Source organism: Mobula birostris, chromosome 1 (assembly GCF_030028105.1).
Source record: "Mobula birostris isolate sMobBir1 chromosome 1, sMobBir1.hap1, whole genome shotgun sequence".
Classification (NCBI taxonomy): domain Eukaryota; kingdom Metazoa; phylum Chordata; class Chondrichthyes; order Myliobatiformes; family Myliobatidae; genus Mobula; species Mobula birostris.
In genome coordinates, this window is record NC_092370.1 from 208,165,290 (window position 1) to 208,189,541 (window position 24,252).

At 40.9% G+C, this 24,252-nt stretch overlaps 1 protein-coding gene across 1 annotated transcript in view; it reads left to right on the forward strand.

The window, feature by feature from the left end:
• Positions 1-24,252, forward strand: part of cdc42bpb (CDC42 binding protein kinase beta (DMPK-like)) — a 198,302-nt gene that overhangs the window by 60,200 nt on the left and 113,850 nt on the right. Inside the window, exon 2 of the mRNA XM_072270164.1 lies at positions 17,961-18,052. Coding sequence (XP_072126265.1) covers positions 17,961-18,052 — 92 coding nt within the window. The remainder of the gene's footprint in view (positions 1-17,960; positions 18,053-24,252) is intronic.

Below are 24,252 nucleotides of genomic sequence, written 5' to 3' on the forward strand. Positions count from 1 at the left end.
GCCGTCGTGATGGCATTTTTTTTTTTTAGCAGGCTTTCTTATTTTTACAAGGCTGAGTTGCTAGCTCGACGCTCAACCCAGCACGGATGGAAAGCGTGCAAGGGGGCCAGCTGGATTCGAACTTGGGAGCCTTCGCTCCAAAGTCCGGCACTGATGCCACTACTCCACCAGACGACTAAAGCTGTGTATTAGTTCCTAATAATTACTGACCGATGAATTTGTCCATTGTACACAATGAACCAAATCAGTGCAGATACCTAGTGCAGATAATGGACTGCCTTCATACAAAGCTCACAATTGCATCCTCAATCTTCATTTTTATTGTAACATTCAAGATGATTGTCGATACCTTCAGATGGTTCCTAACTTATTGAAATAGTGAAATCATTTCATTTTCACTCTTGGCCATTTCTGGCAAATCCAAGCTTGAATACTTTAAACCGCAATTGGTGAAACTTCTGAATTGTCTTACTGCTTGTATCTCGCTAAATATCAGAGACAAATATTGCACTTTTTGCACACAAACACAAGTAACTGATGCTATTGTATCTAACAGCCACACAAGTGGCTGTGACTGACGTGAGTTAAAACCTGTTCAGCGACTGTAGCCCACTCAATTAAGCGGCACACCCAAATAAATGGTGGGTATTCTGGCAATTTTCTCGATTAGATTTTGTTCTTTAAGAGCTGTCCCAAATAAACAGCTGCTCTGATTAACTGATGGCTTAAGTAACCGGAATCCAATGTACTTTCTATAAGCAACACCTCATAAGTGTTTACAAATACTAAAAATAGTAATATCAGTTGATACAGTGACAGCAAACTGGAAAAGTTTGGCAAAATGCAAGTGCAATAGATATGAGAAAAGTTATTTGGCATGTCAAGCCCATTTGCTTCCATTCCGTGGAAGTAATAAATGATTTGCAGGGAAATTAAACTATTGACTTTTGAAAGTGATCAAGCCATCTCAGCATATCAAATTAATTTAATACAATATATTATTAAACAATAACTAGTTTACTTCTGACTACTGCATCATCATTCCCAGTGTTTAAATTTCAACTAATTTTTCTAAAATTCTGCTTTTTATTTCCTCAGATTAAATTAGGGGGATTTTAAAAGGATATAAAAAAAAGAATAATACACAGTAATTTCCTACTTAACTGACATTTATTTAAAAAAAATTAGAACCCTTGGAGAATTAACTGCCTTTGATGGCAATCCATCTGAAATACATTAGAGAAACATTTTAGTCCAAGGTGAGTCCCAGTTTTTATAATTCGTCTTTTGATTTTACATCAGAGTTTCTGAAGTAAAAGGCAATATCCATGATTTTTCAAATTTTTAAGTGAATCACATTCATACTTTTGAGCACACAATATGCAGTTTTGTGACCATCTCCACTAGGTGAGTGTATGTATAGACAGCTAATAGTAATGTTAACTGATGGTACATTATACATCTGAGTTTAGAGGGAAATTTCAGCTAATGTTTAACAGTGCTATCATTACCCCTTTCAAAGGCCAAACTAAACGAAGAATGTTGCAAGCACTAGAACAGCCTAACCTCCTGTACACCAAAGTAAATAAAAGAACCATGTCCCCTGTTCCGCAGAAGCTGGTATTCAAACTGTATTTTTATTCATCCAAACTGAAGTGATGTTGCTGTGAGATGCAAATAAATGATATTAGACTGGTTACCCATAGTGAGAGATAAGGAACTTTAACAGTACCCTATTGTTTCAGGTTATATGTTTGTCTTTAGTGGAGGTATACCAACTCTTTAAAAAGCAATATAAAGTGATTAAGGAAGCAATGAGATGCATTTTATTTAGTTCTCATTGGTTTAAAAATACACTCAGTGTCTAACTTATTAGGTATCTTCTATACCAGATAAAGTGGCCTCTAAATGTATGTTCGTGGACTTCTACTGCTGTAGCCCATCGACTTCAAGGTTCGACATGTGCATTCAGAGATGCCCTTTTGCACATCACTGTTGTAACATGTGGTTATTTGAAGTACGGACACCTTCCTGTCAGCCTAAACCCACCTGGCCATACTCCTGATCTCTCTCATTAACAAGGTGTTTTTGCCCACAAAACTGCCACCCTCTAGATGTATTTTGTTTCACATACCATTCTCTGTAAACTCCAGAGATAGTTGTGTGTGAAAATTCCTGAAGATCAGCAGTTTCTGAGATACTCAAACCACCAGGTCTGACTCCAACAATCATTTCATGGATAAAGACACTTGGATCACATTTCTTCCCCACTCTTGACCATGTCTGCACGTTTTTATGCATTGAGATGCTGCCATATGCTTGGCTGATTAGATATTTGCATTAATGAGCAGGTGTACAGGCCTATCTAATAAAGTGGTGACTGAGTGTGTGAGTAGCATATAAAGCAATGGGAAGAGATTAAAGTTCAAAGTAAATATATTATCAAAGCACATGTATGTCACCATGTACAACCCTGAGATTAATTTTATAGTGGACAGTAAATCCATAATAGAATAATAACCATAATAGAACCAATGAAAGACTGCACCATCTGGCCATTCAACCAGCGTGCAAAAGATGACAAACTATGCAACTGCAAAAAGAAAGGAATATTAATAAACAATAAACAAAAAATATTGGAAACATGAGATGAAGAGTCCTTGAAACGGAGTCCATAGCTTGTGGGAACACTTCAATGATGGAGTGAGTGAAGTTATCCCCTTTGGTTTAAGAGCCTGATAGTTGAAGGGTAATATCTGTTTCAGAACCTGGTGGTATGAATCATGAGGCTCCTGTACCTTCATCCTGATGGCAGCAGTGAGAAAAGAACCTGGGGTGGTGGGGGCCCCTGATGATGGATGCTGCTTTCCTGCGCAACGTTCCGTGTAGATGTGCTCACTGGTCGGGAGGGCTCTTCCTGTGATGAAACAGCGCTCATCCACTGCTTGTAGGATCTTCTCTTCTGATGTGTTGGAGTTTCCATACCAGACTGTGATGTAGCCAGTGAATATACTGTTCACTACACATCTATAGTAGTTGGTTAGATTTTTTGACATCATGCTGAATCTTCGCATATTTCTAAGGAAGTAGAGGTGCTGCAGTGCTTTCTTCATGATTGCACTTGTCTGCTAGGCCTAAGACGGATCCTCTGAAATGGTAACACCGAGGAATTTAAAGTTGCTAACTCTCCCTACCTCTGATCCCTCCCGATAAGGACTGGCTCATGGATTCCTGGTTTCCTCCTCCTGAAGTCAATAATCAGCTCCTTGGTCTTGCTGACATTGAGTAGGAGGTTGCTTTGTCTATTTCCCTCCTTATATGCTGATTCACTGTCACCTTTGTTTCGGCCTACAACAGTGGTGTTGTTGGCAAACTTGAATATGGCATTAGATCTGTGTTAGTCACACAGTATAAAGGGAGTAGTGCAGGTGGCTAAGCACACAGCCTTGTGGTGCACCCGTGCTGATGGAGGTTGTGGAGAGGATGTTGTTGCCAATCCGAACTGACTGGACAAGTGAGGAAATTGAGTATCCAGTTGCACAAGAAGATATTGAGACCAAGGTCTTGAAGCTTATTGATTAGCTTTCAGGGGATAATAGTATTAAATGCCGAGCTGTAGTCAATAAAGAGCATCCTGATGTGCATCTCGGCTGTTTAGACGCTCCATGATTATGCTGTGGCTTAAAAAATAATCCAAGTAAATAATGAATAGACCACTCATGATTGAAAAAGACTATATGCATGATGTATTTATGGAAATTAATATTTTTAAATAATGTATTTATGGATGCTTAATATTTCAGTTTCCAGTCAGGGATTTCAGTCTACCAAAGGTCTGTGAATACAGCGCTGCTGAACTCTTAGACAAAATTACTTTTAAGCCACCGGCAGCAGAGTTAATAGCAGTGCTTAACAGACAAGGATTCTAAGGATGGCAGACCCCGCGACAGCAACCTGGTCTGGGCGGCTCTGCCGAGGAAGCGGCAGACACGGGCTGTGTGAGAGGAAGTAGAAACGTGACAAGAGAGCTGGGGCACTAGCTACATTGAGAGCTAGCCCGGAGTGACTGGCGGAATCACCACTTCTCCTGGCCAACATCTGCTCGCTAGAAAATAAATGGACTCATTGAGATTGAGAATGAGTGCACAGAAAGGGAGAAGAAACTGCTGCGTTCTGGTTTTCACCGAAACATGACTAAACAACAACATGCCCAACAACACGGGATGACTCTGTTCCACACAAATAAAAACTCCCTATCGGGGAAATCCAAAGCAGGTGGAAACTCTTTGTACATTAACCAAGGTTGGTGCACAAACTCATCTCCAGTTAGCGGTCACTGTTCTGGGGCAATTCTTACAATTAAATGCGGCCATATTACCTGCTCAGGGAGTTTCCTGTTGTGTTCGTCACTGCTGTCCACGTACCCCATGAGTGTTAATGGCAAGGACGCACTGGGAGAGCTTTACAGTATCATCAGTTCTCAACAAAACAAGCATCCAGACGGTTTCTTCATCATTGCAGGATACTTCAATCATGTTAACCTACAGGATATTTTATCCAAATTCCACCAACGTGACACCATGGCCACAAGAGGAGCAAGGAGTCTGAACTGCATTTATACGAACAGGCACAGTACTTACAAAGCCATCCCATACCTTCATCTTGGTCTCTCTGACCACATCTCCATAATGTTAATCCTGGCATATTGATTGCTGCTGAAAATGGAGAAAACAGTCAAGAGGACCATCACTATATGGCCTAATGAGGCAATCTCTATGCTGCAGGATAATTTGAATAAACTAGCTAGCAGATGTTCAAGAAGGGTGTCACATAGGAGAAGGCAGGGACCTTAAGGAGTATGCCTCATCTGTCACCGCCTACATCTGTAAGTGTGTGGATGACATTGGTACCACAATGAGTCATCTCACAGCCCAGTTAGAAACTGAAAGCCCAGGATGCTGCCTTCAAGTCTGGTAGCCAGGAGAAACCTCACTTTGGGCGTCAAGAGGGCTAAGACCCCCTTCACTCAAAAAAAAACAATCAGGAATACTTGCCTGATAATGATCTCTGGCAAATATGGCGGGGCATTAAGGGCAAGGAAAAACGGCGTCAACTTTACGCTGATGCCTCCTTCCCTGACATTCTTAATTAAAAAAAAATCTTGTATGCATGCTTCGAGGCATGCAAGACAATACCAGTCAGAAAAGCTACCCCTCTCCCAAGTGAGCAGCCTCTGTGTGCAATAGCAGTTTACAGGTTTCCCCCGCCATCCAAAGGTAGAGTGTTCCTATGAAACGGTTCGTAAGCCAGAATGTCATAAAGCGAAGAAGCAATTACCATTTATTTACATGGGAAAATTTTGTGAGTGTTCGCAGACTCAAAAATAACCTACCAAATCATGCCAAATAACACATAAAACCTAAAGTAACAGTAACATATAGTAAAAGCAGGAATGATATGATAAATACACAGCCTATATAAGGTAGAAATACTTTTCCACAATCATTGCCTGAACTGTTCTCCGTAGCGAAAATCTCACGCAAGCGCTCTTGGCAGAAACATGTGCAAGCACTGTCGGCAGAAAATCTCAGGCAAGCGCTCTCCAGTAACCTTTAAGCTATGAAGCTGCCAAACCATACCAAATAACACGTAAAAATACACAGCCTATATAAAGTAGAAATAATGTATGTACAGTATAGTATCACTTACCGGAATTGGGGCAGTGCAGAGCACACTGATGATGGTGTGTTAGGTTGAGTTGTCGGAGTTTGGGTGGTGCAGTGGCCCCCGCCCTCCGGGCAGCGACCCGATACCGATCCGCGAAACTTGCAGGGATCCAGTGGTAGCCGGGATGCACCTAGCACATCCTTAAGAAAAAAGTTGAAATAAACAAGCTAACTAATTAGGTGCCGGCTGACAATTACGTGCCGGGCAGTACCTAATTAATTACGTGCCGGGCAGTACCTAATTAAGATGTGCTGTGTGTCTCCCAGCTACGGCTGCATTCTCCGCAAATTGGTATCTGTCCGCGGCCTGGGGTTTGGGGTGGTGGGACAGTGGGGTGTCATCTCGTCGTCGTCTGTTTCCATTAGGGCAGGCAGCTCATCTTCTATGACTGCCCGCCTTGATGTCGAAGGTCAAGGTTCGTCGTCTGCTGTGGCTGATGTGGAAGGCTTGCTTGACTGCTGAGCCCCGCGCATTTTTCTATCATACGGTTCTTTGTAAGTACCCAAACCATCCTGCAAATATGCCCTAAGGCTACGTACCCTTTCAAAATTAAAGTTGTACTTTATCATTACTCATTCGGTTTCAATTGTTATCCTTTCCTCTTCCAATTGCATCAGCTCTTCATCTGTCAGTTCTTGGTCATGGGATGCCAAAACCTCTTCAACATCATCTTCGTCAGCTTCCACAAGCCAAACTCACTTAGTCCTTACTTCGTTCACCGCGATCAAAACGCTTAATTATGTCTAATTTTACGCTAAGTGTAACACCCTTATGAGCTCTTTTAGGCTTTTCCGATACCTTAGAACTCATCTTGCAAATGGCTGCTCACAGGCTCATGTTAAAGCAATGCTGGCGAGAATGCTGTTCTGAATCCGGGGGAGAGCAGCTGCTTGGGGCGCGCGCTGATTTTTTCGTAACAGTGAAAACAGGGTACTAATGTAGGTCTTTCATAACAGTGAGGTTTCGTAAAGTGAACGTTCGAAAAGCGGGGGACACCTGTATATGAGAAGGACTGTGCAGAGTGTCAACCTGGGCCCAACAACATCCCAGGCTCAGTACTCGGGAAGTGTGCACACCAGCTTGGTGATGTCTTCACAGACATCTTCAACACTTCACTCAACGACATACTTCAAAACAATCACCTTCATGTCTGTAGCAAAGAACTCTACACCTCAAAAACGAACTGACTACCATCTGGTGCCACTGATGCCAATCATCATGCAGTGTTTTGAATGGCTGGTAATGATATGTAACCAAAACTCCATTCTTGCCACATTGGGCACTCACCAATATGTTTACGAACAGAACCGCTCAACAACAGATGCCATAGCATCTCTCATGTGCCTGGTTGTGACACACCTTGAATACAAACTTGTGTCAGAATGCTGTTTCTGGATTTCATTTCAGCATGCAGCGCTATTGCCCCACAGACCTTGGTGAACAAACTCCTACTCCTCAGTCTAATACAGCTCTGTGCATTTCAGCGTTGGGCTTCTAAATGAATCGACCTCAGATTTTCAGGATGGACAGCTGCTTCTCCCTTCCCATCATCCTCAACACGCATGTCCCCCAGAGCTGTGTGCTGAGTCTGTTACTGTATACCTTGCTCACACATAACTGCACACTCAAACACCTAAGTAAGCACACTGTCAATTTTGCCAATGACACAACTGTGGTGGGGCTCATCACCAACAATGACAAGACGGCTACAGAGAAGAGGTGGAAGAGCTTGAGGCCTGGTGCCCACCGACAAATGACCTCTTCCTTAATATCAACAAGATAAAAGAGATGATTATCAACTTTAGGAGAACTCACACCACTCTCACCCCCTCTACATCATTGGCACAGCAGTGTAAATGGCGAGCACCTTCAAACTTCTGGGAGTGCACATTTCGCACAACCTCTTGTGGTTCCAGAATACATCCTAAACAATCAAAAAAGCTCACCAATGCCTTTACTTTCTGGGGTAGATCTAGACTATGTACATCTATACTCATGTCCATCTGCAGATTCACAGTAGAGAGCATCCTAACAAGCTGCATCACTGCATGTACAGAAACTGCATTGCACCAGACAGGAAGTAGTTAAAACTGCTCAGTGCATCACTGACACCAGTCTACCTGCCATCAAGGACATGTATACAGAAGGGTGCTAGAAAATGGTCAGTAACATCATAAAGGATTCTACCTACCCTGCTCATGACTTGTTTGTCCCACTCCCATCAGGGTAATATCCACCCTGGGACCACCAGACTCAAAAACAATTACTTTCCCCTTGCAGTAAGGCTGATCAATACTTTCATCCACTAACCCACCCCTCTACAGCACCACACATAAAAGTTGCTGGTGAATGCAGCAGGCCAGGCAGCATCTCTAGGAAGAGGTACAGTCGACGTTTCAGGCTGAGACCCTTCGTCAGGACTAACTGAAGGAAGAGTGAGTAAGGGATTTGAAGTTGGAGGGGGAGGGGGAAATCCAAAATGATAGGAGAAGACAGGAGGAGGAGGGATGGAGCCAAGAGCTGGACAGGTGATAGGCAAAAGGGATACGAGAGGATCATGGGACAGGAGGTCCGGGAAGAAAGACAAGGCGGTGGGGTGACCCAGAGGATGGGCAAGGGGTATAGTCAGAGGGACAGAGGGAGAAAAAGGAGAGTGAGAGAAAGAATGTGTGTATAAAAATAAGTAACAGATGGGGTACGAGGGGGAGGTGGGGCATTAGTGGAAGTTAGAGAAGTCAATGTTCATGCCATCAGCTTGGAGGCTACCCAGACGGAATATAAGGTGGTGTTCCTCCAACTTGAGTGTGGCTTCATCTTTACAGTAGAGGAGGCCGTGGATAGACATGTCAGAATGGGAATGGGATGGGAAATTAAAATGTGTGGCCACTGGGAGATCCTGCTTTCTCTGGCAGACATAGCGTAGGTGTTCAGCAAAGCGGTCTCCCAGTCTGCGTCGGGTCTCGCCAATATATAAAAGGCCACATCGGGAGCACCGGACGCAGTATATCACCCCAGCCGACTCACAGGTGAAGTGTTGCCTCACCTGGAAGGACTGTTTGGGGCCCTGAATGGTGGTAAGGGAAGAAATGTAAGGGCATGTGTAGCACTTGTTCCGCTTACACGGATAAGTGCCAGGAGGGAGATCAGTGGGGAGGGATGGGGGGGACGAATGGACAAGGGAGTTGCGTAGAGAGTGATCCCTGCGGAATGCAGAGAGAGGGGGGGAGGGAAAGATGTGCTTAGTGGTGGGATCCCCTTGGAGGTGGCGGAAGTTACGGAGAATAATATGTTGGACCCGGAGGCTGGTGGGGTGGTAGGTGAGGACAAGGGGAACCCTATTCCTAGTGGGGTGGCGGGAGGATGGAGTGAGAGCAGATGTACGTGAAATGGGGGAGATGCGTTTAAGAGCAGAGTTGATAGTGGAGGAAGGGAAGCCCCTTTCTTTAAAAAAGGAAGACATCTCCCTCGTCCTAGAATGAAAAGCCTCATCCTGAGAGCAGATGCAGCGGAGACGGAGGAATTGCGAGAAGGGGATAGCGTTTTTGCAAGAGACAAGGTGAGAAGAGGAATAGTCCAGATAGCTGTGAGAGTCAGTAGGCTTATAGTAGACATCAGTGGATAAGCTGTCTCCAGAGACAGAGACAGAAAGATCTAGAAAGGGGAAACATCGTGAATAAGCATTTATGGCACTTATCCGTGTAAGCGGAACAAGTGCTACACATGCCCTTACACTTCCTCCCTTACCACCATTCAGGGCCCCAAACAGTCCTTCCAGGTGAGGCAACACTTCACCTGTGAGTCGGCTGGGGTGATATACTGCGTCCGGTGCTCCCGATATGGCCTTTTATATATTGGCGAGACCCGATGCAGACTGGGAGACCGCTTTGCTGAACACCTACGCTCTGTCCGCCAGAGAAAGCAGGATCTCCCAGTGTCCACACATTTTAATTCCCCATCCCATTCCCATTCTAACATGTCTATCCACAGCCTCCTCTACTGTAAAGATGAAGCCACACTCAGGTTGGAGGAACAACACCTTATATTCCGCCTGGGTAGCCTCCAACCTGATGGCATGAACATCGACTTCTAATGCCCCACCTCCCCCTCATACCCCATCTGTTACTTACTTTTATACACACATTCTTTCTCTCACTCTCCTTTTTCTCCCTCTGTCCCTCTGACTATACCCCTTGCCCATCCTCTGGGTCCCCCCCCCACCGTCTTTCTTCCCGGACCTCCTGTCCCATGATCCTCTCGTATCCCTTTTGCCTATCACCTGTCCAGCTCTTGGCTCCATCCCTCCCCCTCCTGTCTTCTCCTATCATTTTGGATCTCCCCCTCCCCCTCCAACTTTCAAATCCCTTACTCACTCTTCCTTCAGTTAGTCTTGACGAAGGGTCTCGGCCTGAAACGTCGACTGTACCTCTTCCTAGAGATGCTGCCTGGCCTGCTGCGTTCACCAGCAACTTTGATGTGTGTTGCTTGAATTTCCAGCATCTGCAGAATTCCTGTTGTTTGCCTCTACAGCACCAACCACCACTACTTTATCTTTTTCTGTCAAGTCACCTTATGCACAGACACTCCTGTGCCTAGTGTCACTTTATGGACATACAGTCAATCTACGTATATAAGCTGTCTTACATACTGTATTGATATTTATTGTTTTTTAAATTGTTACTGAGTTCTTTATTTTTTTTGCTGTATCGGATCTGGAATAGCAACTATTTTGTTCTCCTTTACATTTGTGTACTGGAAATGACATTAAATCTTGAATGCCTTCCTAATATATTATTAAATTATAAAATGTTAATGACTTGGATGAGAATGCTGGTAACATTACATTTGAAAATGACATGAAAATTGGTGGTATGGTGGACAGCGAAGAAGATTGCCTGAAGTTTACAACAGGAAAGTCTTTAACTGGTGCAGGTTCAAAGTGATGCATTTTGGCAATTTAAACCAGGCCAGAACATACACAGTGAATGGCACATCTTGAGTGTTTCTGAACAGCAAGACAGCAAGGTACAAGTACATATTTCCCTGAAAGTGGTGACAGAATTGGATAGGGTGGTGAGGAAGATAAATGGCATGCTTGTCTTCCTCAGTCAAGGCATTGAGTGTTGGAGTTGGGAAAGCATCCAAACAGTTGTTCAAATCATTGGTAGGCCGCACTTGGATAATTGTCTGCCATTCTGGTTGCCATGGTTTAGGATGTGGGTGATTAAGCTAGAGAGGGTGTGGAAAAGATTCACAAGAATGTTGCTGGTTTTGAAGGGCTTGAATAGACTGGCACTCTTATTCCCTGGAGTGAAGACTCTTGACAAGTGACTTGAGATTTTGTTTTTTATTTTAAAGGGCTCAAAAGGGTAGATAGTGACAGTCTTTCTCCCAGCATAGGTAAGGACGAAATCAGGTTAACGGGATTAGCACAGATGTGGTGGGCTGAAGGGTCTGTTTCCATGCTTTACACATTGTGAGTCACTTGAACCTTAGTGACTGGAGTTTCCAGACTTTGGGAAATTTAGCTCCTGGCAGCAAGTAATTAAGGCTAAATCTAGCCTACTTGTTGGCCAACAGACTCAGGAATGCTTCTTGCAAGCTCATGAACGCCAGTGCATTTTTATAAAGTTAGCTGTTTCCTCTTGACTCTCAAAGAATAAACATTTCCCGCTTTCCTATGTTAGGAAGCTGTATATATTTCCTCCCTTTCATTGTGTTGTACTGCAGAGAAAAAGATCCTTTGACCCGCCATGGCCATATTGACCATTAATTAGCCATCAAAACTAATCCTATGTACCAGCACTTGGCTTTGTTCTTTGCTGTAGCAATTCAAGTGCTCATCTCAAAGTGGCTTAAGTTTTATAAGAATTCTTGCTTCTACCACTTAATCAGGCAGTTCATTCCAGTTACAGCACCCTCTGGAATAAATAAATTCTTCCTAAGATCCCTTCTAGATCTCTTTCTTCCTTACCATTAACCTATGTCTTCAAGCCTCCTTTTATCTACTATCTATGCCATTCAGGTTTGTGCATAACAGTTAGGTCATTCTTTGGCCTCCGCTGTTCCAAGAGAAACAAAGCTAGCCTATCCATTTTCTCCTCATAAGTGGAAAAACCCCATACCTGTCAACCTTCTGGCGAATCTCCTCTACATCCTCTCCAGTACAATTCTGTCCTTTCTAAAGTGTGTTGACCAGAACTACAGAGTATTCTAGCTGTGACCTAATCAAATAAACTTCTGCCATTATATTCTGTGGTCTTGATAAAGAAAGATCCCAGTTGCCATCACCATTTTGTCTACCTGTTCTGTCACCTTCAGGGATCCATCTAAAGTTCCTCTCTTCCTCATTACATCTTATAGCCCACCCATCATTATTTTTGCTGTCCCCTTATTCATCTTCCTAAAGTGCATCAACTTGTACTTGACTGGTTTAAATTCCATCTGCCATTGCTCGACCTGTTTCACCAGCTGATTAATGTTTTCGTGTAATCTAAGGCTTTCCTCCACGCTTTCAACTACACCACCAGTCTAGTAATCATACCTCCTACATTCATATCCGAATCATTAATGTGTATGACAAACAATAAAGTCTGCAACACTGATCTGTGGAACAGAAGTGGTCACAGGATTCTAATCACAAATGTAACTCTTCATCATCAGTACTCGCCAAGCCAATTTGCCTTGGGTTCTAATTTTTAGGATGAGTCTCCCATGTAGGACTTTGTCACGTGCCTTATTGAAGTCTGTGTAGATTACATCGCCGCCATATCAACGAATTTTGTTATATCTTCAAAAAATTCAATCAAATTAGTCATGACAATTCAGTACTCTATCATTATGATACTTTGCAGCATCACCTGTATCTGAGAATCTCTAGACAAGCTCATCTCTAGGTGGAAAGATGGATAAGAAGCTGGGACAGAGATGGTAATTCAAAGAATCTGGCAACACTTTTTAAAAGAGCTCTTTGAACTGTTGGTCATTGGATTACTTGAACTATTCAATGCACAACTAATCTTATGCAGTTTGGGAAATAAAGATGAGCATTTTGAAGAGTATGAATGGGAAACCATTTTTTGTGACAGTGATCATAAATGCAGTTAGACTGAGCATAGTTAAGGATAAAGACAAATATAATAAATCAGGTTCTAAATTGGGGTAAGGCCAAATATACTAGAGCGAGAAGCAGTTTAATAAAAATGCATTAGCAATAGTTGCTTATAGTCATAGTCGTACTTTATTGATCCCGGGGGAAATTGGTTTGTGTTACAGTTGCGCCATAAATAATTAAGTAGTAATAAAACCATAAATAGTTAAATAGTAATATGTAAATTATGCCAGGAAATAAGTCCAGGACGACCAACCTATTGACTCAGGGTGTCTGACCCTCCAAGGGTGGAGTTGTAAAGTTTGATGGCCACAGGCAGGAATGACTTCCTTTGATGCTCTGTGTTGCATCTTGGTGGAATGAGTCTCTGTACTCCTTGTGCCCCACCAGTACATTATGTAATGGATGGGAGACATTATATAAACTCATTTGGAGAAATTGAAAGAATTCAACAGGAAGATTTGGGAGATTCAGGGAAAATAAATTCTCACAAAGCAAAAAGTTGCATCCAATTTCTAAGAGAAACTTAATCTTTAAAAATGGGCAAATTGCCATCTCCCATGAAATGTATCCTAGGTTGTTAAAAGAAGTAAAGAAAGAAAGGACCAGATTTTAGCTTCTCAACCTCCTTGTGGGTACAGGAGTGATGCTAGAGGATTGGAAGATTAGCTTAAATTTGGTTAAATCACCTCCTGCGTTGTAAAACATTGATGATCTTTTTTTAAACACAATTTCTTGATTATGCACACCACACAAAACAAGCCACAGAAAAGATATAAAAGAATAATTCCAGTTTGGACAACATTAAATGAGACAAGTATGTGCTTGTTATTGTAGTTGCATACCGAAGTATTTGGAGCACTCATGGCCAGATTTTGTTGGCATGGACCATGGTTAAAATTCATTTCTTCCATCATCGTTGCACGGTGATTGCAGTCTGTCCCACTGTAACATGCACTGTAATTAGAGACTGTTACCCCTACTGTTAAAGGACAAAGGCACGATGTACAGAGGCATTACCATCTGCAAGTCTCCCAGTAATATACCTTGGAAATGTATTGCTGCTTTTTCATTGTCACAGGATCTCTGTATGTCCTAGAATGCTTTATTTTTTAACATTGTGGGAGCATCTACACCAGAAGGCTGCCTCATCACCTTAAAGCAATTAGGGATGAAAACCTTCCCACTAATTCCCACTGTCATCTGGTCTTGATACAGAATACTTGTTGGCCCAAAAGACCATGGACTCAGTGACAGCAAGGCCCACAGAGGTGTATTTAACAAACATCATCCTGAAATGTGGTTGTAAATTTCAGCAGCCAGAAGAATCTTGCCCTAGCTTTGACCGTCAAGGTTATAAGGTCTTTGAAATATTTCTGTATATCATTGACATTTGAAGGCACTTATGAAAGTGAACTATGGTGAAGAACACCATGCGCCTCATCAGGGGATCAGAAGTGGAGAGGGTAAGCAACTTTATATTCCTTGGCATTATAATTTCAGAGGATCTGTCCAGGGTTCAGCACGTAACTGCTATTACAAAGAAGGCATGGCAGCATCTCTACTTTCTTGGAAGTTTGCGAAGATTTGGCATGTCATCTAAGACTTTGACAAACTTCTATAGGCGCACAGTGGAGAAAATACTCTGGTCGCATTACAGCCTTGTATGGAAACAACAATGCCCCTGAATGGAAAAGCTACAAAAAGTAGTGGATATAGCCTAGTCCGTCACAAATAAAGCCCTCTCCACCACTGAGCACATCTAGAAGGAGTGCTGTCACAGGAAAGCAGCATCCATTTTCAAGGACCCCCACCATCTAGGCCATGCTCTCTTCTTGTTGCTGCCATCAGGAACAGGAGCTACAGGATCTTCAGGCCCCACATCACCAGGTTCAGAAACAGTCATTTCCCCTCACCCTTTAGGCTCTTGAACCAGAGGAGATAACTTCACTCAAACTCAACACTGAACTGGTTCCACAATCTATGGACTCATTTTCAAGGACTCTACAACACTTGTTGTTGATGTTTATTACATATTTATTTATCATTATTATTATTATTTGTTTTTTTTTCTCTTTTTGTATTTGCACATGGGTTGTTTGTCTGTCTTTGTTCTTTGTAGTTACTGTGAATGCCCACAAAAATGAATTTCAGGGTAGTGTATGATGACATATGTGTATTTTGATAATAAATGTACTTTCAACTTTGAAATAGATTAAAAAATTAAAAAGAAAATAACTTTCCCTAAGAATCAGACTAGCCAATGAGATTCACAGGAAGATATTTCCTGCTTGGCATTACTGCCTGCCGTACCTCCAGCAGTGCCCTTATGGCAGCTCCAGGGTCATCAGCCAACACTTATAAATAATTTTAAAATAACATAAAAATTACATAATTTTGCAAAGGGTAGTTGCCTGCATTTCACCTTCACTGCCTTGTCGCTGGGGTCTTTGAGAGCCAGTTTCCCAGAGTAAATATTGGAAATCTCGACAGAATGGAACTCCACAAGTGGTCTCTGAATAGAATGGAGAAGCTAAGTGAATTGATTGATTCTGTTTCATACCTGTGAGTAAGTTAGGGGCTTCTCTACTTGACTTTACATGCATGGAAGACCTAGATGTCTTTCTGCGTATGAGGAAAACCTAATACCTCGAACTATTGAATTTTGCTTGGGAAAGGTGTCTTTTTTTTTGTTTCTGAACATGCATTTCTTTGCAACATACATCAAAGTTGCTGGTGAACGCAGCAGGCCAGGCAGCATCTCGGCCTGAAACGTCGACTGTACCTCTTCCTAGAGATGCTGCCTGGCCTGCTGCGTTCACCAGCAACTTTGATGTGTGTTGCTTGAATTTCCAGCATCTGCAGAATTCCTGTTGTATGCATTTCTTTGTATTTTTCTGTATGCAGCTTGTACATTAACTATTTTTAAGTTTCATAAGTTGAATTTTTAAGCACTGTTACTACTTAACTGATTAATTGGAGTTAAAGCAATAGAACGTAGAACAGTTCAGCACAGTAACAGGCCCTTCGGCCCATAATGTTGTGCCATCTAAATAAATTAGTAATAAAATGGCCAACTAAATTAATCCCTTATGCTTACATGATGTCCATATCCCTACACAATGTCCATATCCCTCTATTTTCGTCATATTTATGTGCCTATCTACATGCCTTTTAACAGTCCCCTAATGTATCTGCTTCTACTACCAGGCAGCACATTTCAGTGACCCACCACTCTCCGCGTAAATAAAAAAAAAAACTTGCCTTTAACATCTCCTTTAAAATTACCCCCTCTCATCTTAAGTGCATGCCTTCTGGCATTAGACATTTCAACCCTGGGGAAAAGATGCTGTCCATTCTATCTATGCCTCTCTTAATCTTCTAAATCTCTATTGGATCTCCCCTCAGCCTTGTGCTACTCCAGAGAAAAACAATTTTTATGCAACCTCTCATTATAGTACATGCCTTTTAATCCAGGGACCTATGAACTTGGACCCCAAACACTGTTAGGGGTCATGCCCTTAACTGTGCTTTGTCTCTTTACATTTGACTGACCAAGGTGCAACACTTCACATTTGGCTGGGTTAAACTGGATCTGCCATTTCACCTCCCATATCTACAACTGATGTATATCCTGCTGTATTTTTTGCCAGTCTTCTATGCTTATCCACAACACCACCAATCTTTGTATCATCTGTAAACTTACTAACCCACTCATGTACATTTTCATCCAGATCATTTATATATATCACAAACAGCAGAGATACAAATGCAGATCTTTGCAGAGCACCTCTAATCACAGACCTCCAGCTAGAATAAATCTATTTGACCATTACTTGGTTTTTATTTCACTAGGTTGATGCCTTGTGGAAAATTGGGAGTGTATTATTTTATATGTAGTTTTATTTTTTTAGCATTAGATACAAATGGCACAAAATATTAATATTACATCTTAAATCTATGTAAACCTATATATAAAAAAAAATCGTTTCATATGTGCAATAACTGTTTTAATAACCTAAAGTGTGTGGATTATTTGAAGGGACTGGGTGTGGCAAAACAGGATTTTGAACGTAGGTTTAATTATAGGAGTAAGCCTATAAATCTTTGATCTTGCTTAGACATTCATTAAGCTCATGACAGTTCCTGCACCTTGTCTATTTACCACCTAATCTCCATATCCCTTGATCCTGTCTTCAAAACTCCACAAGTCATAGTCCTGATTATATTCAGTGTGCATTCAGAGATTTTTTGGAATAGAGAATTCCTGGGTCTTAACAACTTTTTAAGTAAACAAATTTGTCCTCATCTTGGTTGAGACTTTATCCTAAGATTATGTCCACTTGGTTTAAAAAAAAAGCCTCTCATAATCTACTTCATCAGTCTTTCAGAATCTAGAATTTTATGATCAGTTACTTAAATTTCTAAATTCATACAGTATCTACTGATATAATAACCAGCTCTCTCCCAGATCAGCTTAGCATATTTATACTGCCTTGAAGACCAATGTGGGGATGCTCTGTGTTCTAAGTATAGTATAGTCTCACCAAATCTCTGCATATTGCAGATTAATTTATGTACCTTGATGTTCAAGCTGTCTTGCAATTAAGAGTCATCTACTATTTGTATGTTATCTTCTGAGTTTCATGACTAAGGCATAGTTTCCATCTTTAAACTCAAATTCACAAATTTCTCACCATTTAAAAAAAATCTCCCTATTAATACAACGGGATGGCATGGTAGTGTAGTGGTAAGCACTACGCCTTGTAGTACAGGCAACATGGGTTCATTTTCCACCATTGCCTGTAAGGAGTTTGTACATTCTCCCAGTGACTGCATGGGTTTCTTCCAGGTGCTCTGGCTTTCATCCATAATCCAAAGACTAATTGGTCATTGTAAATTGTCCTGTGATTAGGCTAGAGTTAAATTGGGATTTGCTGGGTGGCATGGCTCGAAGGGCCACACTGTATTTCAATAAATTAAAAAACAGTGCTTATTCTGTCATCTTTTTGGCCTTTTACTTAATGTGTCTATATTATTTACATTCCAGTGTTGTACCTGGATTTATGAAACTGATATTTGATGTTGGCAACCCATCTAATTCTTTCATTTTTGATCTCTCCAGCAAAACCATTTACTTCTACTGTAAAGGAACTGCGGCTACATCGAGATGACTTTGAAATGCTGAAAGTCATTGGCAGAGGGGCATTTGGTGAGGTGAGCATTCAACAAATTGCATCTAACAGTAATCATTTTTTCTTGCTATTCTACTACTGTTGGAAGTTTGTCTTCTAAATTATTAATAAATCATTTGCAAATATGTAATTTGATGTTCTTCACAAAAATTAGTTGTAATGCCCTGGTTAAGATTTTTACTGTTATGCGGTAGGTATTTAATCTTAGCAGTTCTGTAAGAGCAGTCTGTTCTGCTTTTGGCCTGTTTGGGTTTGAACTGAGATACGGGGCTTTGTGCAGCTTAGGAATGTGGTGTCAGCCAATCAGGATGGTGGATTTGGGAGAAGGTTCTAGAGAATGCTGGGGAAGCAGCTTTTGTGAGAGGCACTGGTGTGGGTTGAGGTCTTTTTGGCCAGAGCTGGAGAAGACAGAGGAGAAGATGGCTGAGGATGCCGTGCCTGTTGCACAAGGTGCTTTCTGCAGATGAGTGGCTTCAAGGAGGAAGGACCAATACTCCCATGGGAGAACCCGTTTGTTTGAGATGGATTTCGAGCAACGTTCAGAAGGTGGTGTGTGCTTTCATGTAGACCAAGGGTCTAGTGCGTGAGCTCCAATTTATGTGTACATTTGTTTAATTATAATGGGCCCTTTTTGTTTTTTTCTTTCTTTAATAACTCTTTGGTTAAGTTAACATTCATAAATATACTTTATTTAGAATTGTATGTAGTGTATGATCTGTTATTTCTTGCTGACAGGCAATTGCAGGGGAGTAGTAATCACACAGTATTCACACAAACTGGGGTTTGGGTGGGTGAGACATTCCAACCTCATGGGTTTGGTGGGACCAAAGTCATATACACCCTAGACCTACGGAGCCTGAGGAAGTTGGGTTTCTCACCGTTGAGTCCAGTGGCTGCTCGCGAGGAGCTAATGAGCCACATTTCCAGAAACACAGGGGTTTCATAGTCAAAACGTGGATTGTTGATCATTTTTATAGTCATTAATTCTGTCTTATAATTACTAACTGATTCTCTGTATAATTTTGGAGATTTAATCTTGTTTTCATGTACATTGTATCTTTTTAGTGTTAAACCAATGTAATTACCACATTATCAAAAGTTACCACTATTTGCCCTGAGGAAGTGCTTTGAACACAGCAAACTATCTTATGGCAATGCTAACAAATAATATTTAATTGAGTCAAATATGGATGACTTAAAGCAGATGTAAGAAGCTTGATAAGATCAGTAAGGTTTAGGGACTGCCTTAAAGGATGAAAGAAAAGTACAGTGAAACCTTGATATAACGTGCTTGTCAGGAACAATTTTAAGGACAATATTATAAATGAAAATAATTATGGTCTTGTGGGAAATAGTAGCACTCATGATAAATTCAGGAAGGTTAATAAAACAAGATAGCAAGGTTGCACTGTACTGAGAAAGAAAGGTTTAGGGAGAGAGTTCCAGAGCTTGGAGCCCAGACAGCTGAAGGCCTGACGGTCTTAAGTTCAGGAATGATTCAAACTCAGAATTGCAGAAGTGAAGATATTTCAGATGCTTAAAGCTGGAAAAAATTACAGATCTAATAAGGGGTGATGCCATGGAACAATTTAAAAACAGGTAAGAATTTTAAAAATCAGCTGGGAGTTTGCAGATGCAGTCTGTGATGAAGTACCTAACTTATTGTCAGTAACTATGTGTGTGCTTTTTGTTTTAACAACTAAAACTTTAAAATATGAGGTTTCAAGTAGGTTGTTCATTCATCCTCCCCACAACATCCCTTCTTTGTCTATAAGTGATCATAACGTTCAGCTCTACTTACTTTGCAAAATAACAAACACATTGGCTTCCATAATTGCCACTTTGATTAAATTAGATTGTACAGGAACTAGATTTCTAATTTACAACACTGGATAACTTGATTGAGATTACAGCATTTAAAATTGTAATAAAATAATAGTACTATATTGGGGAAGATATTTATAGCGGTTTTCTCTCCATTTTTTTGTGCTAGAATTGGATGAAAACCATTTCTTAGTAGGACTGGCTTGAGTTCAGAATCATTTCATGTAGATTGTGTTTCCTGAAATGGGGTGGAGAGCTAACAGCCCTTTCTGAGAACCAAGAGGAATGTATTTCATAATTTGTTAGATTCTTCCTTAATAGGCATTGTTGTAGCAAAGGATAGATTATTAGTGACCTCTACTACTGAACATTATAATGAGAAGTATGATGACTATTTGATAATTGTCATGGACTGTGAACCAACAATAAATCTGTATATACAATATTAAGTATTATTTATGTTTAACAACCAATTAACCTACTAACCAGCATATCTTTAGCATGAGGGAGGGGACTGGAACACGTGGGTGGTTGTGGGAATAGGGGATTTGGGGTGGATCCTACATAGCCACAAGGGAAATGTGCAAACATTGCACAGAGGAAACTTGAGGGCAGGACTGAATTAAGGTTTTTGCAGCTGTGAGGAAACAGCACAGTGCCACCTCATCATGTGTCAGCTGTTTTAAAATCACAATGACAATTAAGAGATTAGTGATCACAATAGCAGTTGAGATAAAATTAAAAATGCAATAAAAATAACATTAACATGAGTGTATTTATAGAATCTTTAAGAATATCAAAAAGGTCATATTTGTATATGCAATTCTCTTAGAGGTGCAGTAGTTACCAGATGAGATTAAAAGAAATTTACTGTATTTGATGGAAATATAATTATTCCAGACTATTAAATGGTGCAAAAAAATATGTGGCTTCATATAAATAACAGATATTATTACGTGGAATATAATACAGCAGTAGAGTAAAAAAGATGAGCCTGTAAGTAATGTAGAATCATCCAATTGTGCAGCATAGTACTGCCATTTAATCCCTTGCTATTTACCCACACGAAGTACTGTAGCTCTTTTCCTTTTCAGCTTTTTGAATTCTACCATTTAAGGTGCTTCCAAACACTTTATTGGCAGTGCAAATTGAGATTAACTTGTATTTTAAATTTTTTCTTTTCGTCCTTTTGCTTATACATGTTGAATCTGTGGCCTCTGTTAACTAGACCTTCTCTACTGTAAACAGTTTTTCTTATATTCATGATTTTGAAAACCTCAACCAGATCCTTTTAGCAATTTCTACACTAAAGAAAACCTCATATTCTCTCATCCCACAATACTAAAATCCTCATCACTAGAACCATTCTGAAATATCTCACCAGTGGTTCTCAATTCCTGTATCTCCAAAACTGTAGTTTTTGTGGCTTTTTTTTTTATTGCCTCATACTAACAGCTTAGAAATTGTCCTGTATACCCAAGGCAGCCCACAAAAAAGATAGGGACATTGATTCATAATAATAGGTGATTTTAATTATTCAAAGATCAACTTGAAGAAAAAAAATCACATTGGTCTCTGTGCTCATTACCACCTTCAGAATGCTGTAGAATCCTTGGCCCTGTGGCCCCAACACTCAGGTATATGTAGCTTTTAAGTGAAGTAATTTACAAGAACTACATGATGCTGAACCTGAACTCAGTATGAACCCCTGTCTTGGTAAGATGGTGTTGGGCTTGGTCGCAATGGCTTCCCTGGGTCGTAAATGTTTTACTTGTGATCACAAAACCCTTTCGGACTTTGGTAATATAAAATACTGCAAGTCCGGTTTATTGGTAAGACTGGCGGGGGAATTGTGTGACCTCAATTGTTCTGTGGACCAGGCCCTCATGCCATGCATCGCCTGTTCCAGCCACTCAGGGGTACATGATTTGGGAGATAACAAGTGCGCTGGGTGCACTGGAATCTGTGCTGGGTTGGGGTCTGGCCCTTCCTGTCGGTGCTGCTGTCCGTTGTTCGCTTCCTGGAAGACGAGCTGGATTGACTGCGACTGATGCAGTACAAGACAGGATGACTTGCCTTTGTCTGCTGAACCAGTGTAAGATGGGGAACTGCTGCTTATTTGTTCTTGCAGAAATGTGTCTCCGGGCCAACATCCTGTGCGCCATCAATATTCACACCATGCCACTTAGGCCCTTGTGCTAATATTATTTGTTGTGACTGTATTTGCTGTTGCAATGTGCAACTGAATATACTGTGTTTACACCTTGTCCCCAGAGGAATACAGTTTCATTTGGCTGTATACACCTTTATGGTTGAATAACAATTAAATTTGAACTTAATTTTTGGCCTATGGCTCATTGCAGAGAGACTGTATGTGAAGGCTGTTGTTGAGTGGCAGCATCACATACCTCAGCTCATTTGCCATTGAAATATGGGACTAAGCCAATACCCCAGCCAGCATGGCAAGTGAGGCCATTGCTGGGGACTAGAAATGGCTGCTGTAGTGGTCATTAGCCATCAAGTTTGTTACCATTAATAGTTAATTGGAATAGAACCAATTTCAGTAGGATAGAAACAGGTCCAGCCGAGGTATGTTGAATACAAAGCTTGACAGGCTAAAAATATATTTAAACAATAGGAAGCCTTTAAAGAATGTCAGCCACAGTCGAGTTATGTTCCCACAAGGGAGAAGGATATGAGAACTGATTGATATTTACCATGCATGATCAAAAAGAGAGGGTAAAGCAACAAACGAACATGATGTACCATGTTATTAACACAACTGAAAATCTGGCTGAATATTAAGTCCAGTGGGGAAAGTTTTTTTTAAAAAAGAAAAAAGTCTGAAAACAAGCATAAAACAAGGAATCTGAAAATATTTTACAGGCATGTAAACAGGAAAAGGGTTATAAGAGGAGATCAGAGTACAAAAAGGGCATGGCTGATGTACTAAATGCTTACTTGGTGAAAATTAGTGCTGTCTTGGCAAACGATATAATTGAGATTTTTGGGTGGGTTGAAATTGATAAATTGGAGATATTAGAAAGGGTAGATGTACTTAGTGATATAAATGTGATGCTTCCATGCTTGTTGAAGAAATTCAGTGCTTCTGGTCATAATCTTTCCAACATCTTTGAATTCAGTGATTATGCCTGACTGCAGAGTTTTAAAAAAATGTATGGGCTGAACTGGGGAACTACAGAGCAGTCAGTTTAACCATAGTGATGGGAAAATTTCCAGAAATAATAATTAGGCGCAGATTTGTAGTCTCAGGTATGAGCATGAATTGATTAGAGGAAGCAACATGGGAGTTATTTTTTTTGATGAAAGATCAGAGAAGGTTGATGAAGGGAATGTAGTTGATTTGGTATATTTGTACTTATAAAAGGCTATAAGGTGCAATGTAATAGGTTTGTCATCAAGGCTGAAGGTCATAGAGTAAAAGTATAAAGTTCAAAGTAAATTTATTATCAAAGTAAATAAATGTCACCATATACAACCCTGAGATTCATTTGCCTGTGGGCATACTCAGTGTTGTTGTTGTTTTGTATGGCAGATGTTTTTCCCTTCATGCTTCTAATGCTTCAAATGATGAAGTGTGGCCGGGGAAGGGCAGATGAATGTCTGTCCATTCGGGAGCTGCAGTTAGATCAATCTTCTTCTGGCATCTTGTCCACAGCCGTTCCAACATGGATGGCCTTGAATTGGCATTGCCAGCGGAAGTCCTAGAAACACACAAGCCTCCACAGGACTTCAGCGTGTTGCTGCAGATTGTGGAGGGGCATACTGAGTAAATCATAACAGAATCAATGAAAGATTGCCCAACTTGGGCGTTTAGTGAGAGTATGAAAGACAAACTGCAAATACAGAAAGAAAGAAATAATAAATAAATAAGCAATAAATATCAAGAACATAAGACAAAGGGTCCTTGAAAGTGAGTCCATTGGTTGTGGGAACATTTCAATGATAGGGCGAGTGAAGTTTATCCCCTTTGGCTCAAGTGCCTGATGGAGATTGTGGAGATGTTGTTGCCAATCAAAACTGACTGGGGTCTGCAAGTGAGGAAATTGAAGATGCAATTGCACATGGAGGTATTGAGGCAATGGTCTTGGAACTTATTGATTAGTTTTGAGGAGATAATGGTATTGAACTGCAGTCAGTAAAGAGCACCCTGATGTAAAGTGGTTAAATAACAAGAAATGCAGTAGTAGTGAAAGAGTTTTTTTTATTTGAATTTGTGGCAGCTCCCCAGGAATCGGTACTAGAAGCACTGGTGAATGTATGTTAATAATTAGGACTTGGGAGAACAGGGTACAATTTCCAAATTGGCAGATGGCCAAAAACAGAATAGAGAGGAGAACGGTAATAAATTTCAAGGGCATGAATTTCAATGGATAA